The 17,354-nt window shown below is 36.4% G+C and overlaps 1 protein-coding gene across 1 annotated transcript; it reads left to right on the forward strand.

Moving 5' to 3' along the window:
• LOC109822299 (glycine dehydrogenase (decarboxylating), mitochondrial) lies at positions 234-9,146 on the forward strand. The gene is made up of 15 exons (XM_020388480.1): positions 234-1,785; positions 2,820-3,065; positions 3,160-3,237; positions 3,306-3,406; positions 3,491-3,686; positions 3,759-3,884; positions 3,996-4,181; positions 4,492-4,605; positions 5,505-5,657; positions 6,749-6,937; positions 7,770-7,847; positions 7,939-8,064; positions 8,148-8,246; positions 8,330-8,447; positions 8,848-9,146. Exons 1-15 carry the CDS (start codon positions 928-930, stop codon positions 8,940-8,942), a joined length of 2,763 nt encoding a protein of 920 aa, XP_020244069.1. The 5' UTR covers positions 234-927; the 3' UTR covers positions 8,943-9,146.

Raw genomic sequence — 17,354 nt, forward strand, 5'->3', positions numbered from 1 at the left:
TGCCATGAACCAATCACATATTCCCACAGATTCCCGTATCATCATCGCCACCCAGCGGGCAGGTGGCCGGGTGAAACCAGACCTCGGAGCTCGTCCACACCCTCCCATCTTGTCTGCACTCGCTCTTCCAATTTCTCAAGAGGCCCACCCACGCGTCCCAAAATCCCCCCTTTGTCTCCAAAATTATTTTTTGAGGCCCAACAACGCCCGAGAAAGCGATAACTTCCCTGTGATCCCAGCCTCTCCTCTCAAACTCTCCTCTCCTCTCCCTCCAAGCTCTCATGAAAAAACAGAGGGATAAGGGGGGGATGGGCATCTCTCGCTTCGTGTCCATTCAAACTCAATCCTCAGGGATTAGAGGCTTAGAGCATCTAGTTTTCCTCCACGTCACCCCCCCCCCCCCCCCACCCCCGTTTTCTCTTCAGTTGGCCTCCTCTGCTTTCTCTTTCACCACCCACTCACCCACCAAGATTCAGATCTACAATTCAATCACTTTCTCCCTATAAATAATATATTATATTATATTATTTATTTATTAACACCATCACCCAGATCGACAAAAACCGCCATCGTCTCCTTCCTCGCTTCCACCCTCTCTCTCTCTCTCTCACGGATGAGCGAGCTCGGCGATTATCGACCCGCGCTCTCCTCCTCCCCGCCTCCTACTATCGCAACCCTCGAACCCCTCTCCGCCCCGCTACATCTCCACATTGTACAGCTTTCCCGCCACCGCCCCCAAGGCCCCCCGCCACCGGCGCCAGCAATCCCGTTCGATCTCACGTCGAGGCCTGAAGCCCACGACACTTTCCCGCCCGCCACAACTCGCCACCCCGCCGACCAAGCCCATCATGTCTAGAGCCCGTCGGCTTCCCCTCCGTCGACGCCCTCATCGACGCCACCGTCCCCAAGTCGATCCGGATCCCCTCGATGACCCTCCCCAAGTTCGACGAAGGGCTCACTGAGAGCCAGATGATTTCTCACATGAAGCGACTCGGCTCGATGAACAAGGTTTTTAAATCCTTCATCGGGATGGGGTATTACGATACCTTCGTACCCGCTGTGATTCTCCGGAATATAATGGAGAATCCTGGGTGGTACACTCAGTACACCCCTTATCAAGCTGAGATTGCTCAGGGGAGATTGGAGTCTTTGCTGAATTTTCAGACCATGATCACTGATTTGACCGCTCTGCCCATGTCGAACGCGTCCCTGCTCGACGAGGGGACTGCTGCGGCCGAAGCCATGGCGATGTGCAACAACATTCAGAAGGGTAAGAAGAAGACGTTCGTGATCGCGAGCAACTGCCACCCGCAAACTATAGATATTTGTAAAACGCGAGCAGATGGGTTCGATCTGAAGGTGGTTGTGGCAGATTTGAAGGATTTCGATTACTCGTCGAAGGATGTTTGTGGGGTTTTGGTTCAGTATCCGGGGACTGAAGGGGAGGTTTTGGATTATGGGGAGTTTATAAAGGATGCGCATGCTAATGGAGTGAAGGTGGTGATGGCGACGGATTTGTTGGCTTTGACGGTGTTGAAGCCACCAGGTGAGCTGGGGGCGGATATTGTGGTGGGGTCCGCGCAGAGGTTTGGAGTGCCGATGGGGTATGGGGGGCCACACGCTGCGTTCTTGGCAACATCGCAGGAGTACAAGAGGATGATGCCGGGGAGGATAATTGGGTTGAGTGTGGATACGATGGGCAAGCAGGCGCTGAGAATGGCGATGCAGACGAGGGAGCAGCATATTAGGAGGGATAAGGCTACCAGTAATATTTGCACTGCTCAGGTATAAGGTTTTTGAGTTTGATTTGTTGTTCTAATTTATTTGTACTTTGGATGCTGAGTTAGAAGTATATGTTGATGTTTTCAGTTTGTCTTGTCTCTTATATGATTATAGCTATGTAACCTTGAGTGGAGCGAGGGCTCTGTGTTGATATATGATACACATCAATACTGTCTTGGAGATGCATGTATTGATGTGTATCATATATTAACACACAACAGAAGGGACAAAAATTTGGTGGACAGAATGTCAGTCCCTAGTTTACCCGAGCGTGACATATGTTAAGCACAGAATTTAAAGTTCGGGATTTCATTGATAGAATAGTCTGATTGTGCTAGCATCGTGTTGATGAATATATTCATTGTGGCAATACTGACTGAACTGATTTAGAATTTATAGTGAAGCAATTTGTCACTATCTTCTTTCTCCCTATATGAATTTCTATAGAGAACCCCACTGGGGAATTTTTTTTTTCCTATCCAAATATCCTGGTTTAAGAATTTACTTGGTAGTTCATTTTAGTAATTTTGTTTTTGATTGTTCAACTCATATCTCTGCGTTGCAGTTATGAATGTTTTGCTGATTTGCTCAGTGTTTCTCTCTGTATCTACTAAGCTTATATAAGGAAGTTCCCTAATCTAGTTCTTGCATTTTCCTTCACTTATGTACTTGTTTCACTTCTTTCAGGATAAATGCTTTTTTTTAAATAAATAAAACATTCACCCTAAACTGTACTTTGATAGAGCTGTAACTTTTATAAATTTTATAAATTCTCTACTGAATTTTGGTAGACTTTCAGCTTGTTCAGTCTATACATGAAGCGCTCGTCTTAGTCATCTCTAGGTTCCCATTTTCTCTTTTACCTGATTCATATCTGCACCGTCCAATTTGAGTTTGGTTAATTTTAATATTATTTAATTGTTATTGCTTTCAACCTTTGTGCCCTGCCCAACTCCAGCTAATTCCTTTAATTTTAATTTCTTAAGGTTCATTTTGATCCATCTCTCATAGCGAGTTCTCTTGAAATATGTTTGTAGGCATTGCTAGCAAATATGGCCGCAATGTATGCGGTGTACCATGGCCCTGAAGGCCTCAAAGCTATTGCGGACAGAGTTCATGGCCTTGCTGGTACTTTTGCACATGGGCTGAAGAAGCTCGGAACAGTGACTGTCCAAGAGCTCCCCTTCTTTGACACCGTGAAGGTTAAGTGTGCTGATGCAAAAGCTATTGCAGATGCAGCTTACAAGAGTGAAATGAACCTTAGAATTGTGGACTCTAACACAGTAAGTAAAGGCGAATCATAATTTGCCTCTGTTTTCCATACTTTCGCAAGTGGTTGTTTCTGGTGTTTATACAGTTCCATTCGTAATTTTTCAGATAACTCTTTCCTTTGATGAAACTACAACTTTGGAGGATGTGGACAAGCTGTTTAAAGTGTTTGCTGGTGGCAAGTCTGTGAGTATCTCATGATAGTTTCTTGTGTTATTTTGTTGGGCAATCAAAAGCTTATGACACCTTTTTAGGTAAATTTCACTGCTGCATCTTTAGCACCGGAGGTCCAAACTACAATCCCTAGTGGACTTGTAAGAAACAGCCCATACTTGACACATCAGATCTTCAATTCGTATGAACCCGCAACCTGAGCGTTTGATCATAAAATTCCATCTTAGATTCTGCTTCAATTGTTACTTTTTATGCTTTGATTCAGGTACCACACAGAGCATGAGCTACTCCGGTACATTTGTAAATTACAATCAAAGGATTTGTCTTTATGTCATAGTATGATTCCTCTTGGTTCTTGCACAATGAAACTGAATGCTACAGTGGAGATGATGCCCGTGACTTGGCCTGAATTTGCTAACATCCACCCATTTGCCCCAACTGAACAAGCTCTAGGATATCAGGTAATAATTGTGTTTGTTGAAATCATCAGACTTGTTAATTTTTGTTTATTAATAATAGTCTTTTATTTATAGGAAATGTTTAACGATTTGGGTGACCTCTTGTCCACAATCACGGGATTTGATTCTGTCTCATTGCAACCAAATGCTGGTGCTGCTGGAGAATATGCAGGGCTTATGGTTATTCGCGCTTACCATGTGGTGAGTGATTCCTCTTTCAAAATCAATGTGTATTGTTACAATCATTTGAATATATTCAGTTAAACTCTTGGTGTTCAAGGTCCTAAGAATTTGTTTGAATGAAATTTGTAGGCAAGAGGTGATAGTCATCGAAATGTATGCATTATTCCCGTCTCAGCTCATGGCACTAACCCAGCGAGTGCAGCAATGTGTGGAATGAAAATTGTCCCTGTTGGAACTGATGCTAAGGGAAACATTAACATTGAGGAATTAAGGAAAGCTGCTGAAGCAAACAAGGAACATTTATCTGCTCTTATGGTATGAATTCTCATTCTGAACAACTTCTACTGAACCTAATGTGAGAAAATCAAAACAATATTGTATCTTTATCTTTTTTCCTAGATAGTTGACAAATCACTTGTTATAAAAAAGGTGATTTTGAACTTTTTTGTAAGAAAGACATGTAATGAGTGCTAATCCTACATAATAGAATGGTGTGAACTACCGTTTAGAGGATTTATCGTTTATTTCTCTTCTCATATTATATATGATGTTAACATAGAGTTTGATATTATTCTGTCAACCATAGTCACTTCAATGATAATGCTTACTTGTGCCGGTTCCTCAGGTTACTTATCCTTCAACGCATGGAGTCTATGAAGAAGGCATTGACGAGATATGCAAAATAATTCATGACAATGGAGGACAAGTTTACATGGATGGTGCTAACATGAACGCTCAGGTTTGTCTTGGCTTCCTCTGACCAAAACTACTATTCAGCATATGCAAGCTATAAAATCCTTACGAATTTTCTTTGATGAACTTAATGAGATAGCATACTTTCCTTAACTCGCAAGGTGAGTGTAATCTTTTATAGGATTCTAGGTTATTTCGACTCACTGGCATAGTTGAAGTACATGTCTTGTAGGTGGAATCATGAGAAATTACTATACAAAGCTCAGACTCTGAAACAAGCTTAATACTGAAGTAATCTAAATCAAGTAGTATCATTTTTATGGCATTTCTAGTACTCTTGGTACTTTGAGGTTACTGATAACTCATGTGGACCTTATTGAGAAAAACCAGCTCAAATAATCTTGAAATTGGTTTATATCGTCTGTTAAGGTCACTTTGGTGCATAGATATACTACAGAAGAAGTAAAGGGAAACTTTTTTTTAATGGAAGAGAAAAATATTTGGCATTATAGATCTAACTATGTACAGTCACCATGGTTCTAACTATTCACTGTCAACTTGTAATGCAATGTTTTTTATTAAAATATCTAGTCTGATAAGGATACTATCACCAAAGTTCAACTATTTATTGCCAAGCTGTTCTGGATTGTTTGGCAATCGTTTTTAATCATCTGCAATTGATAGTTTCCATGTCCTCAATTTAACTCTGTTGTCAACAAATTAATATAATCTCTTCAGACTTAGATGTTCTGTGACTTAGATGTTCTGTAATGTACATCTATGGGTTACGTTCACTGGCATAAATGTCACATATCAGTCTCCTCCATGTATCATTTGCCCAAAGCTGCCTCCATCTTTTTCAGTTAGATTTTTCTTCTTCTCTGGTATAATCTAGTACATTTCATACTTCTAACTCTATCCTGACAGAATTTTTTCCTCATATAGGTTGGATTAACAAGCCCTGGTTATATTGGCGCGGATGTATGTCATCTTAATCTCCACAAAACATTTTGCATTCCACACGGTGGAGGAGGCCCAGGAATGGGTCCCATTGGTGTCAAGAAACACTTGGCACCATTTTTGCCATCACATCCTGTGGTAAGATTTATATAGTTAAATAATAAACATATGATTTGGATGTTACTTTAGTCTTGTTATATTCTCATGATGTTGACTTATTTTAAATGAAAATATTATTAATTAATGGTAATGACTATCTTGCAAAGAAGTACTTGTGATGCCTGGTCTAAATATGTTGAAGAGAAATACAATCAACTGTAATTTCTCTGTCAGCTGGGAATATGCATGTACAGCCATCGATAGAAAACAACCATATATTTAATGTGACGAAACCATCATCTCATACTTATGCTACCATTGGTAATTTGAGTCATTTTAGTTTGAAATGCCTACATAGAGGGTCATCCAATATTCTTTCTTAATTCAGTACTGTTATCTAGTATTGTTGTCTTCCATACTTACAATTGTTTAATCTTTCTACATTGGCATCATTTTTTCCTCTACAAGGTTAATGCTGTCAAGAAATCTTTATATATTGAAGAAAATTTTATTACATATGGTTACTATTACTCTGTTAGAATATAGATCTTAATTTTAGGGGAATAAACGAACATCTTGAATGTGATTTCTATAACCAAATGAGTTAATCAAATATTTCCGCCATATAATTTGCAGAATAATATTTCTTACTACAAATTTGTGTCAGACCTTGTAACAAACAACCTGTGTCCAGTGCTTATTTTATCTATGAAACTTTACGTGATGGATATGTGTCATATGGAAATACATTATGGCATAAAATTTGTTGTTGCAAAAATATCCTACCCTCCTAAGGTTATTCACTACACCATTACAAATTCAAAAATATCTAGTTCATTTTTTAAAGACTTGCTTATTCACTAGAAGCTGCATATATAGCCATGTTATCATCTGTACATTGGAATTTTCTCGTATATTAAGAAATAGTATCTATGTATTGTTATGATGCTAAAAGAACAAACGGGTTACCATTGCTTGCATCTTTTTGTTGCTGAATAGCAAACTACCCAAGTATATGAAAAAGCCATCACAGTCATTTGAAATAAATTATTTTATTTATTATTTTACATTTAGGTTTTTCTATTTGACACTTGTATTTAGAGTTAAAAGTTTAAATTTTCTGGTTCTAGATTGCCACTGGAGGGTTACCAGCCCCCGAGAATCAGCAGCCACTTGGTACTATTTCTGCAGCCCCTTGGGGATCTGCTCTTATTTTACCTATCTCCTACTGTTACATTGCTATGATGGGCTCAAAGGGGCTTACTGATGCTTCAAAGATAGCCATACTGAATGCAAACTACATGGCTAAGCGCCTAGAGGTATTGTTTTCTCACATTTCTCCTGTTTCTGATAACTATAGATTCGCTGTTATTTCCTTTTCATTATCAATTATTATTATGATATCTTTGTCAATCCTTGCACCACCCGAACATACCAGTAAGCTTTAGCATACTCATTCCAATGTTTTTGCCTTTAGAGTATCCATTTCCTTTATCACTTATAATATTCTTGAACCTTTTGATTGCTAGAGTGGCTGTAAACATGAAATTAAGTATGTCATGCCTGTGGAATCATATATAGCTAGTGCATGAAGGTTTTCATTCATAAAATCACTGTTTCGTAGTACCCTATGCAGAAGACCTCTCCTTACTAAGTAGTTTCAACCTTTAAGTAGCAAAATTTCCAAACTGCTTGATCACTAACCTGTGCTCTGATAAGCAAAACTAAGACACATATCTAAACTAGGAACCTTATTGGACCTGGAAATTACTCTCAGTTAAAGAGTTTCATTTCATCGCATTCAACAAGACGAAAGAGATGAAAAGGGCGAAGAGAACATGTATCAGCCGGAACCAATGTCCACATACTTAACCTGGTTCGACCTATTATCGAGGTTTAGTTCAATATCTTCAAGCTTTGGTTCAGCCTATGCCAATGCTAAAACTCGGGTTGTGTTTATCTCTTCCAACTTTTACGTAATATTCTTAATAGTTCGCATTTAATTTGTTTCACAAAAAATGACGTGCATAAAGAACTACAAAGGAAAACACATTGCAGACTGTGTAGTTTGTAAACCATTAGGACTTTTGTTCGGTCAACATTTTATTGTATTTAAAAAAATCATTTACATCCTTATTTTTTATCTTGCAGAGCCACTATCCCGTCCTTTTCCGTGGGGTTAATGGTACTTGTGCCCATGAGTTCATCATTGACCTCAGGCATTTCAAGGTGCATTATACTCTTAAAACAACCATTTATAAACGTTTCTGTCTATCTTCATCTCTCGCTGTTTATATTAAAGCCACTTTCTTTATTGCAGAACACCGCTGGTATAGAGGCTGAAGATATTGCGAAGCGTTTGATAGATTATGGATTCCATGGACCAACAATGTCATGGCCTGTTCCAGGAACTCTCATGATCGAACCCACTGAAAGTGAAAGCAAGGTATATATTTTAACAGTTTACTGTATTTCTATTTGCCTTGTTTTCTTTCATTCTTATTAAGTAACGTCTGTTTTTTCTTGCAGGCTGAACTTGATAGGTTCTGTGATGCTCTTATCTCCATCAGAGAAGAAATTGCTGAGATCGAGAATGGCAAAGCTGATATTAATAACAATGTCCTCAAGGTATTCACCAAAGATTTTTATATCTGCGGATATATTCAATTTTAACTGTGTATTACTTGACTAACTGAGAAAAAAATGTACAGGGTGCTCCTCATCCACCATCAATGCTCATGAGCGACACATGGACGAAGCCATACACCAGGGATTATGCTGCGTTCCCTGCTCCATGGCTCCGAGGTGCCAAGTTCTGGCCAACAACAGGTACAATTTATATCTCTGTTTGCTTTCATATCTTAGTAGTCTTCACAGGGTAAATTTTGCGAAACCCCCTGAACTGCACAAGGCCCTTGTTAAACTCTGTAATTAGAGGAAGACCCCCTTCAACACCCTCATGAACTATTGTGAAATCTGATAAACAGCTTTTCAAAGGTAGAGTAAAAAGTCAAAATTATCCTTTTTGACTTTTACTTTTTACCAACCCTTCTGACTCTGATGCTTAGCTATTTTAAGTTAACTTTGTCAGTCATAATAATTAAGTGAGACAATTTCAAAAGGTTTTCTGTGATTTACCAATTTGGAGGGCTTTTGTGCATACAAGTTCAGGGATAATTTTCTCTTATTCATATAGATACTGACTATGTTGGTTTATGGTTTATTTCAGGGCGTGTCGACAATGTGTATGGTGACCGCAACTTAATATGCACTCTTCTCCCAGTATCACAGATGGCTGAAGAGCAGGCTGCTGTGAACGCGTAGATTGATCTTTCTGCTGAAGGATTTGCTTTTCTCATCTGTACTCCTGTTTCTCGCTCTTTGTTTCGCTCTCTCTTTCTGATACTTGTATATATACACCTTCATGAGCATCTGGCTCTGCATTACTGCAGCTACTGCCATTCATCTATAAATCATGTTGATATATTGCAGCTAATTTACAAGTGAAGTTGTCATTCTTGTCTTCAACATTTACCAGATCCAGTATTTTCTAAAGGAAAAGAAATCTGGGGAGCTCCCCTTCATATTTACTTTATGCTGCCCTTTTCTAAGATTATATTCATTATCATTTCTTCTCTGGACAAGACTTAGATTTTGCCTACGACTTGCACCATAATTGGACGGTCCATGAATCCAAATCATGTCAGGATTATTTTTCAACAATCTTGTTGCTATAATATAAACTTGTAAGCCTTAATTCTCACTTCTCAGTATAGTTCAGAAACGTCTACAGTGAAAGAGACTTCAACATAGTATTATGACAATCCGTGCTCAACATCTTTTACGTGCATTCAGCTGTGAATTTAGAAAGATCAATTTGTGCATTCAGCTGTGAATTTAGAAAGACCAATTTGTTGAAAGAGTCGGGTCTTAGTTCATGAAGAATATTCAACTAGAACAGTCCAGGTTTAAATAGTACAAGATGTGAATTTAAAGAAGGATTTTCTATTTTCCTGTAAACCACCTTTAAACTAATGTAACTATACGACAATCACCTTTCATTGTTAATTTATACATAAATTATATTTAAAGCCTACAATCACTCACACACATGCACACACATAGTGCTAGAACACATTAACACATGCTTAGTGTGTTGGTTAACAGTAGAAATCCTCTATGTTAGCCATTAGAGTTTATAGATATTGAGTGAGTCTTAAAACATTTTATTTATACCCCTTACCAGTTCGAATCTAGAAAAACTCAACAGACCAAAGTTGTAGGTCTCTTCAACAGCTTTCCAACAAATCTTAAATCACCTCATTCCGAGATCGGATGAGAAAGTTACAGCCAAAAAACTGAAAACTGAATTTCAAAATCTGGGAGTTTACAGTGTAGTCAACTACTATACCTTATAGTCGACTATTAAGCAATTTTCTGACTTCACAGAGTCTGTTTAGACTTAGTGTAGTCGACTACAGATGCAGGTTTTTCAGATTTTAGATTTTGAATAAGTGACTATTTATAGTCGTTTTATGGACGTTAATTATGTTTAAAATTATGTCATTTCAGAGGCTATATATAGGTTTAAACATCAAAAAATAAGCATCAAGTTTTGCACTTGTAAGATTCACATATTGTGCAAATTAACTCTCTAAACTTTCAGTTTTTCGATCTGTTTTTCCCATAAAAGAGAGTTTCTGATATTGCCTTTGTTCCTATCATTCTTAGAGCTTATTTAGGCAATATTCAGAGAGTTAAAAAGATTGATAAGCTACTGTTACACGTTCACATCCACATCAAGGCTTATAGGATTGGAATTGTACATTGCTTCAAAGAAAGGTTCTCTCGGTTTATGAGAGAGGTTGATCTCTTGATCTAGAGGTCAGTTTACAATTGGCATGGTGTTGTCAATTGGGATTGCAATTTGCATGGTCTTGCAAATTGGTCAGGTTTACTTTTGATTTTGTATGGTTTCAAAATCATAATGAAAACTCTCAAGCGGGATTTACGTGAGGACTGGATGTACACCAGGGAGGTGGAACCAGTATACATGCTTGTGTTTGTGATGTTCACTTTCTGATATTATCATTTTTTCTTTGCAATTTATAATCTACTTTGCAAACTCAACCTCTAGTGTTTAAGTGTAAAGTTTCCGTAGATTTTTATAAGAGCACACTATATTCTTAAGGGCCACGATCCTACACTTGGTATGCATAAGCAAAATTAGACCCTACATTTGGTATCAGAGCAAGGTTGAAGAAATGACATCAACTTCTGACTCAAATTCAAAATTCAAGGAAGGACATTCTACAAATCGTTCACCAATGTTTGATGGACTAAATTACAACTATTGAAAGTGTCGAATAAAAATCTATCTCCAATCAATTGGCTACGAACTTTGAAACGTTGTGGAAACAAAATACGAGAAGCCAACTACTCCTTTCACGGAATGGACTTCATCTCCAAGGAACAATGCAAATTTGGATTCTAAAGCAATGAACGCGTTGTTCTGTGCTCTTGACAAGAATGAGTTCAACAGGGTGTCAACGGCCACATCTATTTATTACATTTGGCACACACTCAAGGTAACTCATGAAGGCACAAGTAAGGTTAAAGAATCTAAAATTTCTGTTCTTGTACACAGATTCGAATTGTTTATAATGAAGGAAAATGAGACCATTGGAGAGATATTTACAAGGTTTACCGATATTGCCAATTCTCTCATCGGTCTTGAAAAAGTATACACTCAAGTGGAGATGGACGAAAGATACTTCGTTCACTTACTCCACAATGGGAAAAGAAAGTTACCGCAATAGAGGAAGCAAATGACTTATCAACTTTTACGGTAGAAAATCTAATTGGTAACCTCATGGCTTATGAAGTTCAAATTGAAGATAGAAAGAATGAGGATGAAACAAAGAACAAGAAAGTACTTGCATTCAATACTACTTCCAATAAAGAAGATCCGGATGATGATGAAGAAATGAGCATGTTTGCACGCAAGTTTTGAAAGTTCATAAAACAAGGTAAGTTCAAATTAAAAAATTCAAATTCAAATAACTTACTTTGTTTCAAACGTAACAAACCAGGACATATGAAAAAGATTATCCATTATTGAAAAATAAGCAAAAATCAAATCATTTCAACAACTTCAATAATATTCAAAGCAACAAGAAAAGGAAGGCTTTGGCGGCTACATGGGTTGATTGTGATGATTCGTCTTCGGATGAAAAAATCAAAGAAAAGGAAAGCGACCATATGTGTTTTATGGCACAAGATGAAGTAAGTGGCAATGAAGAGCTTTTAGATGCTTTCAATGAATTATATGAAACATTTTTGAGATTAAAGACTTCACATAATTTTCTTAAAGTTGAAAATAAAAGATTACTTGAAGAAATTTCTGATTTTAATTCTTCTACTATTTCTAATTCTCAAGTAATTGAATTGAAAGAGGAAAATAAATCCTTGCTTAAAGAAAATCATATTTTGACTAATGAGAATGTTTATCTAAAATCAAAATGTAATAATTTAAAAATTCGCATTAATGTTTTAGATAAAGATATTTCTTCTATTAAATTAAAATATGATGATATATGTTTGAATGTTAGTAAATTCAATAAAGGTAAAGAGAATTTGAATATTTTGCTCTCATTTCAAAAATCTTCAAACAATCATTTTAGCATTGGATTTGTTCCTAAGTATTTTACAAAGAATGATTATGTTTTGAAGAATAATTATAAGAATATTCATGCTAAACAAAATAAGTATATATGGATTCCTAAGAATTTGAATATTCATGATAGGAATGATTATATTTCATCTTATATGTATGAAGTTTGCAATACAAAAATTACACTTATGTTAATTAATGAAAACCAAATTCCAAGTGGATTTGGATTCCTAAGGGCTAATCCTAATGATATAATATAAAAGGGTACCAAAGTACTTAATGTTTTTATTAAAGTACCCGGGGAAAATTTTTTTAACTAGAATTATGTTTATTTCTTTTTTCTAATGACAAAGGAGGAGTTATATAGAAAATTTTAAATTTTTTACTAATGCTTTGATGCAGGGGGGGTAAAAGATTTTATTTAATGATTTCATGCAAGGGAATTAAATTTTTTATATCTTAATAGCAAATATTTGTCATCATCAAAAAGGGAGAGAATGATAGGAATCTTGACGCCAAGATTAGTTTGTTTTGATAATAACAAATATTATACGTTGTGTGTATTATGTGCTAACATTTGTTTTGCAGTATTAGAGCTATATCAACAATTATATTCAAAGAGAGTTGTGTGTATTATGTGCTAACATTTGTTTTGCAGTATTAGAGCTATATCAACAATTATATTCAAAGAGATACTCAAGACATAGATCAGTATTAGAGCTATATCAACAATTATATTCAAAGAGATACTCAAGACATAGATGAGTTCAAGGCAAAAAGAAGCAAAGAAGAAGATATACTTAATTGTCAAAATGTAATTTTACATTTTCTTTACTTAGAAATTTGTACAAGCCTTGATTATTCACACACATGCACACACATAGTGTTAGAACACATTAATACATGTTTTGTGTGTTGGTTAACAATAGAAATCCCCTATGTTAGTCATTAGAGTTTATAAATATTGAGTGAGTCTTAAAACATTTTATTTATACCCCTTAGCAGTTCGAATTTGGAAAACCTCAAAAGACCAAAAATTGTAGGTCTTTTCAACATCTTTTCAACAAATCTTAAATCACCTCATTCCGATGTCAGATGAGAAAGTTACAGTCAAAATACTAAAAATAGAATTCCAGAATTTAGGAGTTTACAGTGTAGTCAACTACTATGCCTTGTAGTCGACTACTAAGCAATTTTTTGACTTCATAGAGTCTGTTTAGACTCAGTGTAGTCGGCTACTATGACTTGTAGTTGACTACAGATACAGTTTTTCCATATTTTAGGTTTTAAATAAGTGGTTGTTTATAGCCATTTTGTGGACGTTAATTAGGTTTAAATTTATGTCATTTCAAAGGCTATAAATAGGTTTAAACATAAGAAAACAAGCACAAAGTTTTGCACTTGTAAGATTCACATATTGTGCAAATTAACTCTCTAAACTTTTAGTTTTTGGATCTGTTTTTCCATAAAAGAGAGTTTCTGATATTGTCTTTGTTCCTATCATCCTTAGAGCTTGTTTAGGCAATATTCAAAGAGTTAAAAATATTGATAAGCCACTGTTACACATCCACATTCACATCAAGGCTTATAGGATTGGAATTGTACATTGCTTCAAAGAAAGGTTCTCTCGGTTTATGAGAGGGGTTGATCTCTTGATCTAGAGGTTGGTTTACAATTGGCATGGTGTTGTCAATTGGGTTTACAATTTACATAGTCTTCTAAATTGGTCAGGTTTGCTTTTAATTTTGTAAGGTTTCAAAATCATAATGGAAACTCTCAAGCGGGATTTGCTTAGAGACTGGATGTATACCGGGGAGGTGGAACGGGTATACATGCTTGTGTTTGTGATGTTCACTTTCTGAGATTGTCATTCTTTCTTCGTAATTCATAATCTACTTTGCAAACTCAACCTCTAGTGTTTAAGTGTAAAGCTTCCATAGATTTTTATAAGAGCAAACTCTATTCTTGAGGGTCACGATCCTACACTTGGTATACATAAGCAAAATCAGAGTCTACAAATCCCACAACCCAAATTTATACTATGTATATAAATACAATAAGCTCAATAGGTTGTGTGTGAGCAATGAGTATAATCAAAACAAACTAAACTCAATATAAATCTTGCTTAAGGAAATGAAAATCAAACATATAAATAACTAGATAAGAGTTTAGAAAAACTTCTCTAGATGACAAGAGAGAGGGAGAAGAGTTGAATGCTCAAACACTAATGAATGATCTCCTTAAGCTCTTGTGAAATTCTCTTCATAAAACCAAACTTGTAAAATACTTAAAAGCTTCTTAAACAAATTTAAAAATCATTAAACAAACTTGTATGAAACTCACTCAAACACCCATGAAAAACAAATGGGAGGAGAGGGCTTTTTATAGCCTCTCAAACAAACCAAAAAACCAACAAAAACACCTCAAAACCCCCAAAAACAAAAACTAGCCGTTATAGGCTGAAAAGTAGGGGTGCATTCGGTTGCAGATACAAAACATATATGAGAAAACTAGATAGTATTGAGAAAAACATAGTTCATGTGATACAAAAAAGTTCGTTAATATGTCCATTATAACTAAATAGTTAAGATTAGTCATCTTGATCATCAAAATTAACCACAAATCCATAATCTAAGAATCGAAACTATCGTAAGAGTATGACTAATATGTATTCGGATATTTCGGATACGGATACGGATATTTCACTACAAAACCATATCCATAACCATATCCTATCGGTTATAGATTTGAGTAACCATATTCGTATCCTAACGGATACGGTTACGGATATTTCATCGGATACGGATACGGTTTAGCACCCCTACTGAAAAGACACGATCAGTCGACTGACTACAGTGCTTTGGCAGTTTCTAGAATTTTTGCGTATCTGGTTTTGTAAAATCAATTAAAAATAGTAAATCAACTCTAAAAATCATGAAATTTTTAGGGAAGGTCTAGACATATAGATGAACATGTTAGAGAAGGAATTTCTAAAATATCATTTCCCATTTGTGAGAAATAAATATTTTAAAGTAGATATTCCAGATTCGTATAACTGCTGAAACACCTGATTTTATAAAATCAATTCAACATAGTAAATCAACTCCAAAAATGATAAACATTTGTAAAATGGTTGTAAACATGTAATAGAACATGTTAGAAAAAGAATTTTTCAATTTTTATTTCTCATTTGTGATAACTTATCTGTTTTGTAAAAACATGCACGAACATGTATATAAATTTCTTGATTTTTGACTTTTGAATTAAACAATATTTTGAAACCTTATGAAATGATTTCATAGACTTAATAAAATATGTTTATAATAATTGTTAATTCCATAAACCCATAACTCAATATTTTGTCAAAATTACTCAAAAACAAGAATTGTGTGTATGTGTGATATTGAGCTCAATGTATTTAACACACAAGTATAAACACCTAAACTAAAATATACCCAAGATGATAAAGCTTCAATATAACCCAACTCAGTTGCGGATGAAGCTTGATCTTGAATTTGACTTGAATTACAAATGGCTTCATACCGATATTCCGCCAACCTTCGTTTGATGTGATCGTTTAGCTCAATTCCATCCAACCTCCGACGATGGATATTTGTATAGATTACCTAAAAAAACAAATACAAACACTCGATACACGTTGTTAGGAATTGTTTGTAATAATCAAAACAAGATTAGGTAGTAGGCTCATAAATATGAGGCCAACAGCCTCAGTTCCTAAGACTTTGCAGTGAGATTCTTCATCCAGAATTGCCCCAATCACTATGTCGAGCTTCATCTTATCATTGCCATTGGCGTTGCTCACCATCATCACCATATTCTCCCATGAATCTGGTAGACAATAAAGTAGCAGAAGAGCTTGGATCTCATTATCGAACTTGAGATCTACTGCAGCAAGTTGTTGCACGACAGCCTGAAATTCGTTCAAGAAGTCCGCCATGCGAGCTGCTTGCTACATCTTTAGATTGAACAACTTCTTCATCAGGTACACCTTATTTGAAACAGACGCCTTCTCATACCGCGCCTCCAAGGCCTCCATCAACTCCTTAGTGGTGGTCGTATGCGAGACGTTGTAAGTCACATGCTGGTGATGGTTGAGCCTGCTGGTGGCAAGTGCTTTACGATCGAGCATCTTCCACTTATCGTCATCCATTTTCTAAGGTTTCCCCGCCTCTCCTTGGAGGGGTAGGAAGAGATCCTTCTGCTACAAATAGTCTTCTATTTGCATCCTCCAATAACTAAAATTTTGGCCGCTGAAGTTCTCAATTCAAAGCCTGTTATCTTCAACTGTAGATCTCATAGCGAAAGATTACGTATTTCCCGAACCGTATTTGTGAATAGTAATAGTACTTGTAAATAGTGCCGTACTGGTGAATAGTATCGTATTCGTGAATAGTGCACAGTGCCTTAAAAGAGTAAATAATAACCTAACTTATTTTCTGATGTGGAGGATCCACTTTTAGTGGCAGCCACAGAGCATACGATAAGCAGATATATATACTCTAAGTCAGGCTCTGATACCAGTTGTAAGATACACACCAGTAAGAATGCCTCAAACGGAGACGCAATACACAGAATAAAGGCAAAAAATCAATCACAGTACTCACAGATATACGTGGTTCACTCCTTCGGAGCTACTCCACGATGCAACGACGACGCCCAGTTCTTTTATATTCCAAAAGAACTGGATCAGAGAACACTCTCTCTTGATCAAGATACACTCTAAGAACTCTCACAAACTCTCTCTATGTTTTCTCTCTTACTCTTCTATGAGAGGAGTTGTTTCTGAGATGAGTTTTTCCTTAAGAGTTTTGGGCTTATTTATAGTGTTTGGAAAAATACTATGCACTAATAAAATATTATTGATGGGACCCGCCACTAATAATATTTTATTGATGGGACCCGCCACCTTTTTATTTTCTTAACAATTTCGGCCACCGAATTTTTATTGTCAACAAAAGTAGGATGGGGCTACGACTGACATCCAGATCGATTAGAAATAAATTTCCAACGCTGCTATTTGGCTCGCGGCCACCTAGCTCGCG

The sequence above is a fragment of the Asparagus officinalis genome, chromosome 8, assembly GCF_001876935.1.
Source record: "Asparagus officinalis chromosome 8, Aspof.V1, whole genome shotgun sequence".
Lineage (NCBI taxonomy): Eukaryota > Viridiplantae > Streptophyta > Magnoliopsida > Asparagales > Asparagaceae > Asparagus > Asparagus officinalis.